General features: G+C 42.9%; 1 protein-coding gene across 1 annotated transcript in view; it reads left to right on the plus strand.

The window, feature by feature from the left end:
* Positions 1-18,808, plus strand: part of LOC122548013 (glycophorin-C) — a 103,120-nt gene that overhangs the window by 21,027 nt on the left and 63,285 nt on the right. Inside the window, exon 2 of the mRNA XM_087989331.1 lies at positions 190-347. Within this exon, the coding sequence (XP_087845457.1) occupies positions 326-347 (22 nt within the window). The 5' untranslated portion in view covers positions 190-325. The remainder of the gene's footprint in view (positions 1-189; positions 348-18,808) is intronic.

Consider the following 18,808-nt stretch of genomic DNA (forward strand, 5'->3'; position numbering starts at 1 on the left):
CTGCTAATAGCCATAAAGCAGTGTTGCTGGTCACCAAGGAGGTGTGTAGGTTTCGGGAGTGGGACCTAACACACAAGTGTTACTAGATTACAGGAAAGGTTTAGGTTCTTTGGAGAAATTCGTGATGTCAAGCCCCCACTCAAGTGGGTAAGCAGCAAAAAGAGTAACATTTATACTGTTTCCTTCCAGCAATTCAAACCTGGAGGACCTGAATGCATTCACCAGCCTCTTCCCTCCACCAGCTTTAATTTGATCTCCTGATTGACAGTGACATTTCACTCCAGTACTGCTCAACGTTTTACTGAGACCAATCTGCGTGAGAAGGATGAATACTCCCCCACCTCCAGGTAATCCTGCTTTCTGTCTAAAGTTCATTTTTGAGTTTGATGGAAAAATTAATTGCTGTATTTTTAAGTGAAGCAGAATTAAATCATATTTCGTTTTGTCTTTGAAATTGCTTTTACATATATGTTACTGTTGTGTCACTGCTTTTAAGAGCTGAGTAGGCCTACAAGCCCAAGGGCCAGGATGATACCACATGAACAGCAGCTATGAGGAGTCTGGCCAGCAGCAAGCTAGATCAAGGATGTGCACATAAGTTGCTCTATATCTGGTGACTTCAGTAAGGCATTCAACAAGTTTCTCCATGGGAGATTGATTAGCAAGATTAAATCTCATGGAATAAAGGTAGAACTAGCCATTTGGATACAGAATTAGCTCAAAGGTAGAAGACAGGGTGGTGTTGGAGGTTGTTTTTCAGACTGAAGGCCTGTGACCAGTGGAGTTCCACAAGTATTGGTGCTGGGTTCACTACTTTTTCTTTATTTTTATGTAAATGATTTGGATGCAAGTATAAGAGGTATAGTTAGTAAGTTTGCAGATGACACCAAAATTGGAGATGCAGTGGACAGCGAAGAAGGTTACCTCAGATTACAATGGGATTTTGATCAGATGGGCCAATGGGCTGAGATGTGGCAGATGGAGTTTAATTCAGATAAATACGAGGTGCTGCATTTTGGGAAAGCAAATCTGAGCAGGACTTATACACTTAATGGTAAGGTCCTAGGGAGTGTTGCTGAACAAATAGACCTTGGAATTCAGGTTCATAGCTCCTTGAAAGTGGAGTCACAGGTAGATAGGATAGTGAAGAAGGCATTTGGTATGCTTTCCTTTATTGGTCAGAGTATTGAGTACAGGAGTTGGGAGGTCATGTTGTGGCTTAACAGGACATTGATTAGGCCACTGTTGGAATATTGCGTGCAGTTCTGGTCTCTCTCCTAGTGGAAAGATGTGCAACTTGGAAGGGTTCAGAAAAGATTTACAATGACGTTGCCAGGATTGGAGGATTTGAACTATAGGAAGAGGATGTATAGGCTGGGGCTGTTCTCCCTGGAGTGTTGGAGGCTGAGGGGTGACCTTATAAAGATTTATAAAATTGAGGGGCATGGGTAAGATAAATAGACAGCCTTTTTCCTGAGGTAGGGGAGTCCAGAACTAGAGGGCATAGGTTTAAGGTGAGAGAAGAAAGATTAAAATAAAGAGAGATCTAAGGAGCAACCTTTTCATGCAGAGGGTGGTACGGATATGGAATGAGCTGCCAGAGGATGTGGTGGAGGCAAGTACAATTGCAACATTTTAAAAAGCACTTGGATGTGTATATGAATAGGAAAGGTTGGAGGGATATGGGCAGGTTGGACTAGATTGGGTTGGGATATCTGGTCAGCATGGACAAGTTGGACTGAAGGCTCTTTTCTGTGCTGTACATGACTAGACTCTAAGTAAACAATTTTTTTGAGATCAGTACTTGCCAATCCAGAGTGTGTGTTGTGTGCGTCAGTTCTGTTCAGGAACACTGATATCTGACACTGAGCTGGAGTGTTGGGCCCCTTGCACAGAACAGTTGTCGTCTGGCATGGTCTCCTAGTGGGGTTCATGTATCTGACCTACTTTCCTTTTAATAGTAGTTAGTATGCTAAAGAGTATATGTAACCTGTGGATTAGTACTGTTGTGTAATAGGCCTTGTTTGAAGAGCCTCTCCTACTGAGAATGAGCTAGATCTCTTCTCCTCTACAGTCTTAAAAATTGTTTTTCTACTGAACGGCTTAGCCTGTTGTATGAAGGAGACTCACAGGGAGATTGCATTCAATGTCCCCCTATCCAACACCAAGTTACACAGTAACAGTCCTTAATTCCCAGACACCACATACCTGTTTATAACAATATACTTCTGGGAATATAATGCGTGCAGATTTCCAACCAACGATCTTTTTCTTCTCTCTGTTAGTATCTTGAATTTCCGAGGAGAAAGTGAGGTCTGCAGATACTGGAGGTCAGAGTTGAGAGTGTGGTGCTGGTAAAGTGCAGTAGGTCAGGCAGCATCTGAGGAGCAGGAGAATCGACGCTTCGGGCATAAGCCCTTCATCAGGAGTGAGGCCCTCTTTCCAGATGAAAGGCTTATGTTCGAAATGTTTGTTTTTGAGTTTTCATCAGCTTTTATTTAATTACGACATTTACATATCATAGGCTAGGCTAGGATTTGCTGCATATTTCTAATTGTACTGGAGAAAGTGGTCAAGTTTATTTGCTTCAAGTCCCTCAGCAAAGTAATTAGCCTCGTATCACCACTGTTTCAAAATCCAATTTCTAAAACTCCAATTAATATTGCATTGCAAGGCTTTGAACTTTCAGATGGTGTTTAATCCCGTCCCACATAATTTTACATGGTAATCTCTTGTGTGTAGTATTGAGCGTAGTGTACTATCTTGGAGGACTGGTTGACAAACAAGAAACAGTAGCAATAAATGGGTCTTCCTTTCCAAAAGGAAGCCACTGTCAATCGGTAGTTGGATATCAGAACTGTTCACAATTACATAATTAATGATTTAGATGTGGGAAATCAGTGTCTCCAGCTTTGTAGATGCAGTAGGGAGGGAGGAGGGTCTGTAAGCAGGATTAGTTAGTGTGCATTAGTGTGATTAGGACAAGTTGATCGAATGGGCAAATGTGTTGCAGATGAACAATGTGTGGCTTTGGTAGCAAAAATAGAAAGGTGGTTTATCAATAGAATGGTAATAAGCTTTGGAGATCAGGGTGGCCTACAGCATCAGTTGCTGAAAGTAAGCATGCAAGTGCAGCAGGTGGTGAAGGTGAATCATATGTTGGTCTTTAGAGTGAGAGGATTTAAGTGCGGGAATAGGACTGTCTTGCTGCAATTGTGCAGGGCCTTGGGGAGACCGCACCTGGAGTACTGTGTACAGTTTTGTTTTCCTTGCCTGAAAAAGATGCCCTAACCATGGAGGAAGTGCAACAAAGGTTACCAGACAGTCCTGCCATCCCAGCAGGACTTATGAAGAGAGATTGGATCGATCAGGACGAGGAGTCACTGGAGTTAGAAAAATGAGGGTGGAATCCCATAGAAATCTAAAATTCTAACAGGGCCAGACAGTATAAATGCGGGAAGGATGGTCCCTGTGACTGGAGAGCCCAGAACCTTTTCTCGTTGGAACGGCGAAGGATGAGGGGTGACTTGATAGAGGTTTATAAGATGATCAGAGGAATAGATAGAGTAGACAGTCAGAAACTTTTTCCCCGGGTACAACAGAGTGTTACAAGGGGTCATAAATTTAAGGTGAAGGGTGGAAGGTATAGGGGAGATGTCAGGGGTGGGTTCTTTACCCAGAGAGTGGTGGGGGCATGGAATGCACTGCCCGTGGGAGTGGTAGAGTCGGAGTCATTGGCGACCTTTAAGCGGCATTTGGATAGGTACATGGATGGGTACTTAATCTAGGTTAGAAGTTCGGCACAACATCGTGGGCCGAAGGGCCTGTTCTGTGCTGTATTGTTCTATGTTCTATGTTCTAGAACCAGGGGGTCACAGTCAATGGATACAGGATAGGCCATTGAGAGGAGGGGCGGGGGAGGGGGTGGGGGGGGGGGCGTGGAAGAGGGAGAAAGATCTCTCCTCCAAGAGAATAGTGAGCCTTTGGAATTCTGTCACAGCGGTTGAGGACAAAATATTTCATCTTTTTAAGATGGTAGTGCAGATCTATTTCTCAGGGCTAAAGTAATTAAGAGACATGGGGTAAAAATGTGAATAAGGTCTTTGGTAGGATGATTAGCCATGATCTTATTGAATTGGGGTGTAACAGATTCAAAGGGCTGAATGGCCTATTCCTGTTCTTATTTTAGTTTGTTTTTTTGCTTCTGTGAGGAAGAGAATTGCTAAGTGTTTGTTGATTAAGCAGCGATGATTGATTGATTAAAAATTTATCCAAAGTGGTGAAGGGTCATTGGGATAGGTGGGAATGTGGAGTTGAGATTGCATTAAGATCAGCCACTAACTGACTAGTGGAGCACACTTGGAGGGAGAAATGGTGGGAGTTTGAGGATAATTCAGGAGGCACAGCAGAAATCCATCACCAGCACGAAGAAAATTATTAAGGAGAGGATGAGACAAGCATGGCTGACAAGGGAAGTCAGACCGTATAAAAGGAAAAGAAAAATCATATAATGTGGTGAAGATTGGGGAGAAGGCAGAGAATTGAGAAGTGTTTTAAAAACCAACTAAGGACAACTTAAGAAAGCAGCAAGGGTGGTGAAGGTGGACTATGAGAGTATGCAAGAACATTGCAAGACTTTTTTTTTTAAGACCCATAGAGGTCAGAGAGACAAGAGTGGACTTTGGATTGCTAGAAAATGAGACTGGGGAAGAAAGAAATTATAGAGGAACTGAATAGATGCACCGCATCAGTCTTCACAGTATAACACGAGTAGCATCCCAGGACTTCTGAGAAACAGGAGCAGAGGTGAATGCAATGGATTTCATGAAGGAGAAAGTGTTGGGGAAGCTGAAAGGTCTAAAGGTGAATAAATCACCTTGACCAGATGGACTACACTCAAGTTCTGAAGGATACAGCCTGAGGAGATTATAGGGGCATTTGTGGTGATATTTCGGAAATCACTGGAGTCAGGGAGGGTCCCAGAGGATTGAAAAATGGCTAAAGTAACCTGCTCTGTTTAAGGAGGGAGGGAAGCAGAAGATTAAAATCTATAGGACAGTTAGCTTGACCTCAGTCAAGAAGATTTTAGTCCATTATGAAAGATGAGATTATGGAGTACTTGGAAGTGTGTAGTAAAATAGGGCTGGGTCAGTACAGCTTTGTCAAGAGATGGCCATGCCTGGCAAATCTGTTTAGAATTGAGGCGGTAACGAGCAAGTTAGACAAACGAGAGCCAGTAGATATGATCTATTTGGATTTCCAGAAAGTCTTTGACAAGGTGCCTCACAGGAAGTTGCTAAATAAAATAAGAGCCCATTGTGTTAGGGGCATGAATGGAGGATTGGCTGACTGGCAGAAGGCAGAGAGTGGGGTTGAAGAGGTCTTTTTCAGGATGGCAGCCAGTGACTAGTAGAGCTTCACGGGTGATCCATGTTGGTACCACAACCAGTCACCTGATAAATTAGCAATCTGGAAAAGGAACGGAGGATATTGTCATTTGCAAACTGAGCAATAAAGATAGATGAGAGACAGGTAGTATTGAGGAGGTGGGTAGGCTGTAGAAGGACTTGGACAGACCAGGAGATTGGCTAAAGAAGTGGCAGATGGAATACACTGTGGAAAAGTGAGGTGTTGCATTTTATTAAGAAGTGTCAAGGTGTAGCCTATTTCTTTGAGTGGGGAAAGACTTTGGAAATCTGAAGCACAAAGGGGCTTAAGAGAATTGAGCTAGAACCCCCAACGTTAACATGCAGGTCCAATTAGCTGTTAGAAAATGCAATGAATTTAATTTAGATAAATGTGAGATGCTGTATTTTGTCAAGGCAAATCAAGGCAGGACTTATACGATTAATAGTAAGATCCTGGGGAGTGTTGCTGAACGAAGAGACCTTGGAGTACACGTTCATAGCTCCTTGAAAGTGGAGTCACAGATAGGTTAGTGAAGAAGGTGTTTGGTAAGCTCTCCTTTATTAGTCAGTGCATTGAGTATCAGAATTGGGAGGTCATGTTGCACTGTACAGGACATTGGTTGGTTGGGCAACTTTTGGAATACTGTATGTGATCTGGTCTCCCTGCTATAGGAAGGATGTTGTGAAACCTGAAAGGATTCAGAAAGGATTCAAAGTTTGTGCTAAGATTTGTAGCTCGGGTGCTCGTTGTTGTGGTTCTGTTCGCCGAGCTGGAAGTTTTTGTTGCAAACGTTTCGTCCCCTGGCTCGGCGACATCATCAGTGCTTGGGAGCCTCCTGTGAAGCGCTTCTTTGATGTTTCCTCCGGTGTTTATAGTGGTCTGTCCCTGCCGCTTCCGGTTGACAACCGGAAGCGGCAGGGACAGACCACTATAAACACCGGAGGAAACATCAAAGAAGCGCTTCGCAGGAGGCTCCCAAGCACTGATGATGTCGCCTAGCCAGGGGACGAAACGTTTGCAACAAAAACTTCCAGCTCGGCGAACAGAACCACAACATTCAGAAAGGATGTTGCCAGGGTTGGAGGGTTTAAGCCACAGGGAGCAGCTGAATAGTCTAGGGCTATTTTCCCTGAAGTGGTGCGTGTATGGAATGAGCTACCAGAGGAAGTGGTGGAGGCTGGTACAATTACAACATTTTAAGAGGCATCTGGGCCAAGTGCTGGCAAATGGGACTAGATTAATTTGGGATGTCTGGTCGGCATAGACGAGTTGGATCGAAGGGTCTGTTTCCATGCTGTACATCTCTGACTATATGACTCCGTGTTAGTATTCATTTCAAGAAGACTGGAATACAAGAGTAGAGATAGCAGAATACAAAAGCCTCAGCAGTACAAAGCTCTGGTCAGACCACATTTAGAATATTGAGAGGAATTTTGGGCCCTGTATCTAAGGAAGGATGAGTCTGCCTTGGAGATGGTTTAGGAGAGGTTTATGAAATGATCCGCCAGATCATTTTTTCCACCCATGAGGCTTTCCACGTGAGCGGTGAGGACTCCGGGTCTGCACTTGATAGTGTTTAGAAGGATTTGAAACTTAGAGAATACTGAGAGGCCTAGATAGAGTGGATGTGGAAAAGATGTTTTCACTAGTAGGAGAGACTAGCATCTGAGGACACAGCCTCAAAGTGAAGGGATGACCCTTAGAACTGAGATAAGGAGGAATTTCTTCAGCGAGAGGGTGGTGAGTCTGTGTGACTCATTGCTGCAAAGGTATGTGGAGGCCAAGTCATTTGAGGATACTTAATGTTTAGAAAGAATCAAGGCTTACAGGGAGAAGGCAGGGGAATGGGATTGAGAAGCATATCAGCAGTGATTAAATGGTGGAACAAACATGACTGAATGAATGGCCAAATTTATGCTTCTATTTGTTATGGTCCAGTTCCTGTTTTTGACTCATTTGTTCATGTGGCATACATTACCAAATGCTGCCTTGATATTAAGCTGTTCAATTGCATTCAGTATTTGCTGAGTGACCGTGTTGTCACTGTCAATTATCATTGTACTTCTAATTTCTGTAAGATGCCTCTTTCAATATCCGGGTAAAATGTTTCACTTCAGTGATGATTTGGTTTGATTTGTTTGGCCCAGATAATAAAGCAGTTCATGATGTCCTTGAGATGTTAGATAATTTATTTCAAGATGCTTTAAAGTAAGAAATGCTGCTGGTTTGTAATAAGATCTATTTTTTGTGTACCAAACAAATGCCTGTTGAATCATGCAGTATTAATTGTCTGTTGAAAACCCAACAATGTCTTGTTTAGCCTTGAGCTGGTAATCATTGTTCTGTAATCCAGAGTGGTATCTGATCCCTGCTGAAATATTAATCTTTTTCTGTTAACTTATATATTTTAAACACTTTGTGAAAAGCTTTCCTTCTCGACCACTTCCAGCTACTTTCAGAGAACAGAAGAATTTTATTTGTTTGTTCTTTCTTGTACTCTATGTATTGACGTGAGTCAGATACCTTGCAGTCATCTTCATAATCTGTTTGTGGAGGACATGCCAATCTATCTTTCCTGTAAATGACGCCCAAACCTACCCTCTTTGCTTGTCTGAGGAGGCAGGGGAAGTTTGACTGTGTAGCACATTTTTGTATTTTTCCGGTATTGGTGATCCCAATTACTAGTGTTCCACCCTGGTTAAGATCAACTTAGTTGGTAGGGACTGTTTGACTTAGGATGACCCTTTTAACTTATGGATTAATCCATTGTCAAAGTAAGAGCCATGTTTCTTGGCTATCTGCACTTGTTGAGACAGTTCCAATTTTTATTATCTAGTTTCTCCTCTGGCAGTGGAGGCATCTGAGCTGAACTGCAAAGAGCTCCTGATATCACACCGATAATGTTCCAGCAAGTCCGATTTGAGATAAACATTCGAACAGTAACAAAATACCCTGGTTGCTGGAAATCTGAAGAAAATACAGGAAATGCTGGAGAAAATACAGGTCTGCCAGCGTCTGAGGAGAGATGAATGCCCCCCTCCATTTATCTCTCCACCCCGAAGGCTCCCTGCCTCATTCCTGATGAAGGGCTTTTGCCCGAAACGTTGATTTTCCTGCTCCTTGGATGCTGCCTGACCTGCTGTGCTTTTCCAGCACTACTCTAATCTAGTTATTATTTCAAGTCTGCTATGACCCTTCTTCAAAACAGGATAAAAGTTCAGGTGAAAAAAGAACATTCAGCTGATGATAAAGCAAAGCTGTAAATATTGAACAAACAATGAAACTAAAAATGCTGAATGCACTTGGGGCTAGCAGCTTTGGGACAGGGATAGGGGAGTGAGTTAATATTTTCAGTGCAATTTGACTGTTCAATTAAAATTGTTTGTCTTTAGGTACATACAACATAGAGGAATACAGCGCAGTACAGGCCCTTCAGCCCTCGATGTTGCGCCGATCCAAGCCCACCTAACCTACACTAGCCCACTATCCTCCATATGCCTATCCAATGCCTGCTTAAATGCCCATAATGAGGGAGAGTCCACCACTGCTACTGGCAGGGCATTCCATGAACTCACGACTCGCTGAGTAAAGAACCTACCCCTAACATCTGTCCTATACCTACCCCCCTTTAATTTAAAGCTATGCCCCCTCGTAATAGCTGACTCCATACGTGGAAAAAGATTCTCACTGTCAACCATATCTAAATCCCTAATCATCTTGTACACCTCTATCAAGTCACCCCTAAACCTTCTTTTTCTCCAATGAAAACAACCCCAAGTGCCTCAGCCTTTCCTCATACAATCTTCCTACCATACCAGGCAACATCCTGGTAAACCTCCTCTGTACCCGTTCCAGTGCCTCCACATCCTTCCTATAGTATGGCGACCAAAACTGCACACAATACCCCAGATGTGGCCGCACCAGAGTCTTATACAACTGCAACATGACCTCAGGACTCCGGAACTCAATTCCTCTACCAATAAAAGCCAGTATGCCATATGCCTTCTTCACCGCACTATTTACCTGGGTGGCAACTTTCAGAGATCTGTGTACATGGACACCAAGATCCCTCTGCTCATCCACACTACCAAGTATCCGACCATTAGCCCAGTACCCCATCTTTTTGTTACTCTTACCAAAACGAATCACCTCACACTTACCTATATTGAACTCCATTTGCCACCTTTCTGCCCAGCTCTGCAGCTTATCTATATCCCGCTGTAACCTGCCACATCCTTCCTCACTGTCAACAACTCTTCCGACTTTCGTATCATCCGCAAACTTGCTCACCCAACCTTCTAACCCCCCCTCCAGGTCATTTATAAAAATGACAAACAGCAATGGTCCCAAAACAGATCCTTGCGGAACACCGCTAGTGACGGCACTCCAAGATGAACCTTTACCATCAACTACTACCCTCTGTCTTCTTCCAGCCAGCCAACTCCTAATCCAAACCTCCAACTCACCCTCAATGCCATACCTCCGTATTTTTTGCAGTAGTCTACCATGGGGAACCTTATCAAACGCCTTACTAAAATCCATATACACCACATCTGCCGCTTTCCCCTCGTCCACCTCCTTAGTCACCACCTCAAAGATTTCAATAAGGTTTGTGAGGCACGACCTGCCCTTCACAAAACCATGCTGACTATCCTTGATCACATCATTCCTATCCAGATGTTCATAAATCCTATCCCTTACAATTCTCTCCAAGACTTTGCCCACAACAGAAGTGAGACTCACCGGCCTATAGTTACTAGGGTTTTCCCTACTCCCCTTCTTGAACAATGAAGTGTTTGAACATATTGGTTTGTGTTTCAGTGTTAAAGACATGAGATTTTCATCAAATACTTAAGTGGATGATCACCTCATTCTCTGGGCTTGGAGAGTATTTCAGCTGCTATTTCTACGCTGCCCATGGGCAGGTAAAATCTCATCAGAAAAACCGGACCATTTTGGCAGCTATACAAACTTGGGATTGAACCAGTGCTTGTCCTGTACTGGGTCTCTGACTTTAGCTGAACTTTGAAGGTGTTTTTCTTAATTCTCTATTCTTAAATAATGCATTCTGGTCAATTCTGGACTACACCAATTGAGAGCCCTTAACCCTGATTTGATAGTAATTCCCTTGAGATTGTCCAAAATGTTAACCTCTTCCACTAATGTCACAAAAGTCACAGTGCTGTTCAGAACATTTTTGTTATTATTTTCATTCTGATTATTAGCTTTACGGGGTCCCACACTACTCTGTTCCTGATAATAACTTGCAAATATTTTATTTTTTTCAAACTTCATTCTTTTTAGACTTTTTTGTAGATTTATTTGTATCATCAGTTCCTTAGTGCTGTTGTTTGTAGCTTAGCTCATCATCACCAAGAGCTGGGATTTTGTTTTGCAATTTTTTCACACACTTCCTCTTTTAGTTTTATATCTCTTGCACATTATTTTCTGTCATCCAAGCTTAGAATCCCTACAGTGTGGAAGCAGGTAATTTGGCCCATCGAGAGCACACCGACTCTCTGACGTGCATCTCGCTCAGACCTCCCCACAAGGGAGCAGGCTATTTTGGACCTAGTGCTATGTAATGAACCAGACTTTATAAAAGATCTTTAAAGTAAGGGGACACTTAGGAAGCAGCGATCATTATATGGTAGAGTTCAGTCTGCAGTTTGAAAGAGAGAAGGCAAAATCGGATGTAATGGTGTTACAGTTAAACAAAGGTAATTATGAGGGCATGAGAGAGAAACTGATGAAAATCGACTGGAAGCAGAGCCTAGCAGGGAAGACAGTAGAGCAAAAATGGTAGGAGTTTGTGGGTATAATTGAGGACACAGTACAGAGGTTCATCCCCAAGAAAAGAAAGCTTATCCGGGGAGGGATTAGACAGCCACACTGACAAAGGAAGTCAGGAAATGTATCAAAGAAAAAGAGAGATCCTATAAAGTGGCCAAGAGCACTGGGAAATCAGAAGATTGGGAAGGCTACAAAAACGAACAGAGGATAACAAAGGGAGAAATAAGGAAGGAGAGGATCAAATATGAAGGTAGGCTTGCCAGTAATATTAGAAATGATAGGAAAAGTTTCTTTCAATACATAAGAAACAAACGACAGGCAAAAGTAGACATTGGGCCACTTCAAACTGATGCTGGAAGGCGAGTGATGGGAGATAAGGAAATAGCTGGAGAACTTAATAGGTACTTTGCGTCAGTCTTCACAGTGAAAGACATGAGTAGTATCCCAACAATTTAAAGGGAGTCGGGGCTGAGTTGAGTATGGTTGCCATTACAAAAGAGAGAGTGCTAGAAAAGCTAAAAGGTCTTGAAATTGACAAATCTCCTGGCCCCGATGGGCAACATTCTAGAGTTCTGAGGGAGGTGGCTGAGGAAATAGCGGAGGCGTTGGTTGAGATCTTTCAAAAGTCACTGGAGTCAGGGAAAGTTCCGGATGATTGGAAGACCGCTGTTGTAACCCCCTTGTTCAAGAAAGGATCAAGACAAAAGATGGAAAATTATAGGCCAATTAGCCTAACCTCGGTTGTTGGTAAAATTCTAGAATCCATCATTAAGGATGAGGTTTCTAAATTCTTGCAAGAGCACAGTCGGATTAGAATAAGTCAACACGGATTTAGTAAGGAGAGGTCGTGCCTGACAAACCTGTTGGAATTCTTTGAAGAGGTGACAAGTAGGTTAGACCAGGGAAACCCAGTGGATGTGGTCTATCTAGACTTCCAAAAGGCCTTTGATAAGGTGCCACACAGGAGGCTGCTGAGTAAGGTGAGGGCCTACGGTGTTCGAGGTGAGCTACTGGCATGGATTGAGGATTGGCTGTCTGACAGAAGGCAGAGAGTTGGGATAAAAGGTTCTTTTTCGGAATGGCAGCTGGTGACAAGCGGTGTCCCGCAGGGTTCAGTGTTGGGGCCGCAGCTGTTCACGTAATATATTAATGATCTGGATGAAGGGACTGGGGGCATTCTAGCGATATTTGCCGATGATACGAAGATAGGTGGACAGGTAGGTAGTACTAAGGAAGTGGGGAGACTGCAGAAGGATTTAGACAGTTTGAGAGAGTGGTTCAGGAAATGGCTGATGAAGTTCAATGTGAGCAAATGCGAGGTCTTGCACTTTGGAAAAAAGAATACAAGCATGGACTACTTTCTAAACGGTGAGAAAATTCATAAAGCCAAAGTACAAAGGGATCTGGGAGTGCTAGTCGAGGATTCTCTAAAGGTAAACATGCAGGTTGAATCCGTGATTAAGAAAGCGAATGCAATGTTGTCATTTATCTCAAGAGGGTTGGAATATAAAAGCAGCGATGTGCTACTGAGACTTTATAAAGCTCTGGTTAGGCCCCATTTGGAGTACTGTGTCCAGTTTTGGTCCCCACACCTCAGGAAGGACATACAGGCACTGGAGCGTGTCCAGCGGAGATTCCCTGGAATGGTAGGTCTAACATACGAGGAACGGCTGAGGATCCTGGGATTGTACTCATTGGAGTTTAGAAGGTTAAGGGGAGATCTAATAGAAACTTACAAGATAATACATGGCTTGGAAAGGGTGGACGCTAAGAAATTGTTTCCGTTAGGCGGGGAGACTAGGACCCGTGGGCACAGCCTTAAAATTAGAGGGGGTCAATTCAGAACAGAAATGCGGAGACATTTCTTCAGCCAGAGAGTGGTGGGCCTGTGGAATTCATTGCCGCGAAGTGCAGTGGAGGCCGGGACGCTAAATGTCTTCAAGGCAGAAATTGATAATTCCTTGTGACATCAAGAATTTACAGACTACGGGGAGAATGCGGGTAAGTGGAGTTGAAATGCCCATCAGCCATGATTAAATGGCGGAGTGGACTCGATGGGCCGAATGGCCTTACTTCCACTCCTATGTCTTATGGTCTTATGTTCGCGACCCTGCATTTCCCATGGCTAACCCACCTACCCTGCACGTCCCCTGGGAGACTATGGGCAATTTAGCATGGCCAATTCACCTGACCTGCACATCTTTGGACTGTGGGAGGAAACCGGAGCACCCGGAGGAAACCCACGCAGGCACTGGGAGAACGTGCAAATTCCACACAGACAGTCACCCGAGGGTGGAATCGAACCTGAGTCCCTGGCGAAATGAGGCAGCAGTGTTACCACTGAGCCATCGGCCTTTATCCTGGGGGGTATAAGTTGATTCTTATCATGTTTGATTTATTGTATAACGTCCTGTGACTGGTGTAAAGTTTCACCCGTTAAGAGATTTGCCAGAATGGTCTTAATCCAGTCCAGTATCGAATGATTGAAGTGCAGTTGATATCTATAATTTAATATGATTAGTAAGCTGTGGTGAAGAATATCATATTGACAAAGGTAATCATCTAGATGAGAAATTCAGAATGTTTTCAGCGTAATTGCTAGAACAGCATGTTGTGTTCTAACGGAGAACAGGTTATACTAGATCTGATATAATTAATCCTCATTATTGTATAATATCTCAGTGAAGGTGCAGCTAGGTAACTGGTGGTCATAATATATTCGAGGTAAGGATGGGCTGATTTCCTTCCTGAAGCAGCTGGATTTAGTTTTCCAATGACTGTAGTTACATGACAACTGTTAGGCTAGCTTTTAATTCCAGATTTTTTTTTTTCTCTCGTTATTGAATTCTGATTTCACCATCTTCCATGTTGGGCTTTGAACCCAAGTCCCTAGAACATTAGCCAAGGGCTCTGTGTTAGTAGCTCAGTGACCCATTATCATTGTACCACTACATTCCCTGTTGATTTGGCTATTTCTGTTATGGTAGAATGCCAATCTCACTGTTCACTATTGATTGTTCTCTTTTTGTTTATATAATTCAAAAACACTTATCTACAATTCCCTAACAACTGAATGGTTGTGGGAATTATATGCTTATTGTCTGAGAGTCTCAATAGCAGCCAAATCTGTTTCACTAAAATTACGAGTGGGACTGCATAGGAAATAGCCCAGTGAATGGAAAGCTATATCCCGAGCCTGTTCAGGGGGATTTTGATCAGCTCGTCTGCCACCTGCCAAGACTATTAGCTAGTGAGGAAAAATATTCTGGTCATTTACCTGCTGTTTCTAACTGTGGAACAGCCTCCTTTGCTGTTCACGTCTGTGCCTGGTGCAGCAGCACCAAGTTTAAACATGGTAGTTTACATTTGATGGGGGTGCTGCTGTTCACTTGCACTCACAATCTAAGAACAGCATTGTGTCAGCCTGGTTTCAGTCAGAACCAATTATAAGATACAGCATAGAAGGGGCAATTCTGCCCATCTTGTGCATGCTGACCCAAGGACCCCCAGATGCCCTTTCTAATCCCGTCTTCTGGCACATGGTCATTAGCCCTGCAGTTTACTGCACTTAAGGTGTGGATCCAAATACTTTTTTCCAAAGGTTTACGGTTTCTGACTCCTTCACTAACGCAGGCAGCAAATTCCAGACACCCACCACCCTCTGTGTTTATCTTCCCATCCTCTCTTATCCTGCTATTCATCAAACTCTAAAGGGTGCGGGTTCAAACCACCCTCCAGTCAATGTAAGCATGAAATATGGTTTGACACCCCATTATTGCACGTGATATCCTAATGGATGACAGTTTAAAACCAGATTCTATTAACCTTTTTAGAGTGGGTAAATGAGCACAAGGTAGAACATAATGGGGGTTGGGGAATGATCCTTGCAGGTGGCTGTGGGCAGATGGGAAAGTTCAAATGTTGCTAGAGGTTGTAGGTTTTCAATCTGCACTCGTCACAAGGAGGATGCCTAGAAAGAGAATTGTGAAGTTTATTCTCTTGATCACCTTCCTGTTTATCCCGACCTATCGATAAAAGCTACGCAGAGCGAAGGTCTAAGTGATGAAGGGCTTATCCCTGAATCGTCGATTCTCCTGCTCCTCGGATGCTGCCTGACTGCCGTGCTTTTCCAGAACCACACCTTTTGACTCTGAGGACTGCAGATGTTTGAGAGTCAATTTCTCCTAAGTGACTTGAGGCCAATTATTTGCCACTTAAAGATCCCTTGCTATTCCGCTGAAATTGAGGCTTTTGAGTTGGTGTGCAGTAGGTTGTGCTGTTCAGCTTCTGGCTAAAAGTTGTATGAGGAGGAGGATTTTAGAACCCACGCCCCCTAGTTCTCCTGCCCAGGGGTTGCCACTCTGCAACAACATGCCGCATAGCCAAAAATCTCCAAGCCAGGCAGCATCCTGGTGAATCTCCTCTGCACCCTCACCAGTGCTATTACCCAAATGTTAACTCTACTTTCTGTCTACAGGTATTGCCAGATCCACTCAGTTTCTCCAGCAACTTCTGTTTTTGTTTCTGAATTCAAGCATCTGCAGATCTTTGTGGGTTTTTTGTTTTTCCAATTTGAAGTCGAGGTAGCTGCTGGTTTAAATGGTGAGCTGCCTGTGTAAGTGCAGGTATATGTGCATCCTGAGCTGACTGTAATCTCATTGCTTCCCCTACCCTTGCTGACAAATGGAAATGCTGGGTGTGGGGGCTGAATGTAGGATTTCCAGGGAGCCCTGCTGATTTCTCGGTCACAGCTGTGCCTGGATACTTTTAGAAAATTTGTCAGAGACGCAATCAACAAGGGATTTTATTTTCTCCTACTTTCCCTCTGCAAATGCCACAGACTTCCTCCACTAAGCTAATTTTCTTCTTGTCTAGTTCAACTTGCATGTAACCCTACCCCTATTATAGGGGTCTGGGTTCTCGTGTTTTCTGTCTCCATAAGTGTCTTTCATTGTCCCCATCTCCCTGTGTCTATATCTCTTGCTGTCTCACTCTCTTTAAACTTTGAACCTACTTTCCACCCTCGAACAATTATCTTTTTTTCCCTTTAGACCAATGACCTCGTGAGCTGTGGATTTCAGACAGTCGATAGCCTTCACTGCCTTGATATCAAACTGATTTTGTATGTGATTTGGAGGAGCTGGTGTTGGATTGGGGTGGACAAAGTTTAGAAATTGCACAGCACCAAGTTATAGTCCAGCTGGTTTATTTGGAGGCACTAGCTTTTGAAGCACTGCTGCTTCAAGTGTTTGAAGAAGCAATGCTTTGAAAGCTCCAAATAAACCAGTTGGACTATAACCTGGTGTTATGATTTTTAATTTTGATTTTGTGTATTTTTTTTGCCCCTTTGCAAAGTCCTTAGAAGCTCTGGCTGAAAACACAAGTCTGTTTTTTTTTAAAAAGGCGCAGTGATATAATTGAATAACCAGGGTTTTGGACTGTTTGAACAACTTTGGCTCAAGGCTTCTATGTATAAGGTATCTTGAAAAGACTGAGTTCATTGTCCGTTGCAACGTACCAGACATAGATCATGTCACTGTGCTTGAGTTTCAGGATGTTTACAGGGCTTGTCAGACAGGGAGAGTTTCCTGTGCTATCATCCCCCATTTACAATGTGTCGTACAAAGACCTTGATTGCATAAGTGTAGGAAAATATGCACAGTCAGTGATTTAGAACTTGCTTTGCCTAGTTTACATGAGAGGCTGGTAATGTTTACCTCAGGAAAAAAAATTGAAATTATTTAAGCAAGTATGAGTAATCATTTTTGAAAGCAGGCAAGCTGGTTTGTATATCATTGTCCATAAAATTTGTTGCAAACATTATTTTTCTCAGCCTTCCCTTTCTGCTTGGTCCCACCCTGATAAAGTGGAAAATACCGTAATCTGTAGTGAGCCTTTGGGAGTTGACCTTGAGTTTTGCCGCTTACTAAAATAGGACATTTGACCTGATTTCCAAATTCTAAATGTGGCATTGGCTTTTAAAAGGAAATATATCAGAATTTAAAAAAAACTTTAAAACACAGTTGGAAGTTTGAACTTGTCTGATGGTTTCACAGTGGTTTCATTCAGTTGTTTGATATTTGGTTTTCAATTCCTTCAGATAAGCTTCCAGTGTAGGACATTTTGCTCAGACCAGACTTCCACAATTTCCCTTCCATGTGTAATCATCTTCGCTTCTTCTCTGACTCTGACTCTCCTTTCTTTTGTTATTCACTAATGGGATGTGGACTTCTCTGGATGTGCCAGTACTTAATGCCCATCCCTAATTGTCCAGAGGGCAGTTGAGCGTTAACCACATTGCTGTGGGTCTGGAGTCCCCTGTCGGCCAGACTCGAGAATTCCTACCCTAAAGAGCTTAAGTTAACCAGGTATGGTTATGCAACAATTGACAGTGATTTCATGGTCATCATTAGACTCTCTTCACTCCAGCTTCTTTTATTGAATTTAAATTCCACCCATGGCAGGATTTGAATCCAGGTCCCCAGAGCATTAGCTGAGTTTCTGGATTAATAGTCTAGCAATTGTACCACGTGGCCACTGCCTAGCACTATTAAATTAAGACCTCTCTAATCAAGCCTTTTCATTAGTCCCTGGAGCACATTTTTCTTAAGTGCACTTTTCTTTACACTGTTAACATTGTTTGAGCCATGCTCCTAATTGGTGGTGGTGTTCAAATCTATTAAAACTGTCTGACTTTGCCAACTAATTGTAAGCAGTATCTGCAAGCTTAAGTAATTTTCTAAGCACTTATTAGTGCTGAAAGGGTTAAGTGATGTCACCAGCTAGGTTCTACATGAGGATATAAAAAGACTGTTGGATGGCTATTGTGAAGCAGTGGTAGTGTCCCTATCGCTGAGTCAGGAGGCCTACCTTCAAGTCCCACTTGCCCCAAAGGACAGTGTCAACTAAAGGTGCTGATTTTTAAAATTATATAAAAGTGCTGTTCCTTGGAGGAGTTAACTAATCTTCAGTGCTAAGGCAATGCAGATAAGCAGTCATGTGTACCTGCCCTCAAGTAGAGTGTATCTGTGTGCATCTTGGATGTAATAGGACTAGCTATTAAGTGGAATTGTAATAATGTAATCTATTTGTCAAGATATAACCCTACCTTCTGCTGAATACATTGATTGCAGTTGGAAAACATTCTTCAAACATTAAATTTGCAGTAGAAGGATAGGTGGCAGTGATCTACCCAAGCCACTCTATACTGCTGCAGTGGACATGGCCATCACACAGTAATTATTATCTGTACAGTATTTTTTCCCAGAACAATAGCCAATGGACCTCCATGCTAGTGCTCCTTTTTTAACAGGCTACAAAATGTGTTTTGTTTACGTGTCTGTATGTGTATAGGTATTTTACTTCTCTGCCTGCAGCACTGTGAATGAACTAATGAGTCATGAAAATGCCTGACATACTTGGTCATTACTTCGCCCCACCACTGGTAAATAGACCTCTTCAAGCTTCAGTCAGTAGGTTCACAATTTGAGAGAAACAGAGCCATATCATTTATCTTTATTCAATTAAATGCTGTCTCAATCTATCCGACCATATTGGCTAACTTCCCTTATGTATTTTGTGTTCCAGTATTAAAAGGGTTATAAAA

The sequence above is a fragment of the Chiloscyllium plagiosum genome, unplaced genomic scaffold (assembly GCF_037043375.1).
Source record: "Chiloscyllium plagiosum isolate Xiang-an unplaced genomic scaffold, Cpla_swu_hap1 HiC_scaffold_7, whole genome shotgun sequence".
In the NCBI taxonomy this organism is placed as follows: Eukaryota; Metazoa; Chordata; class Chondrichthyes; order Orectolobiformes; family Hemiscylliidae; genus Chiloscyllium; species Chiloscyllium plagiosum.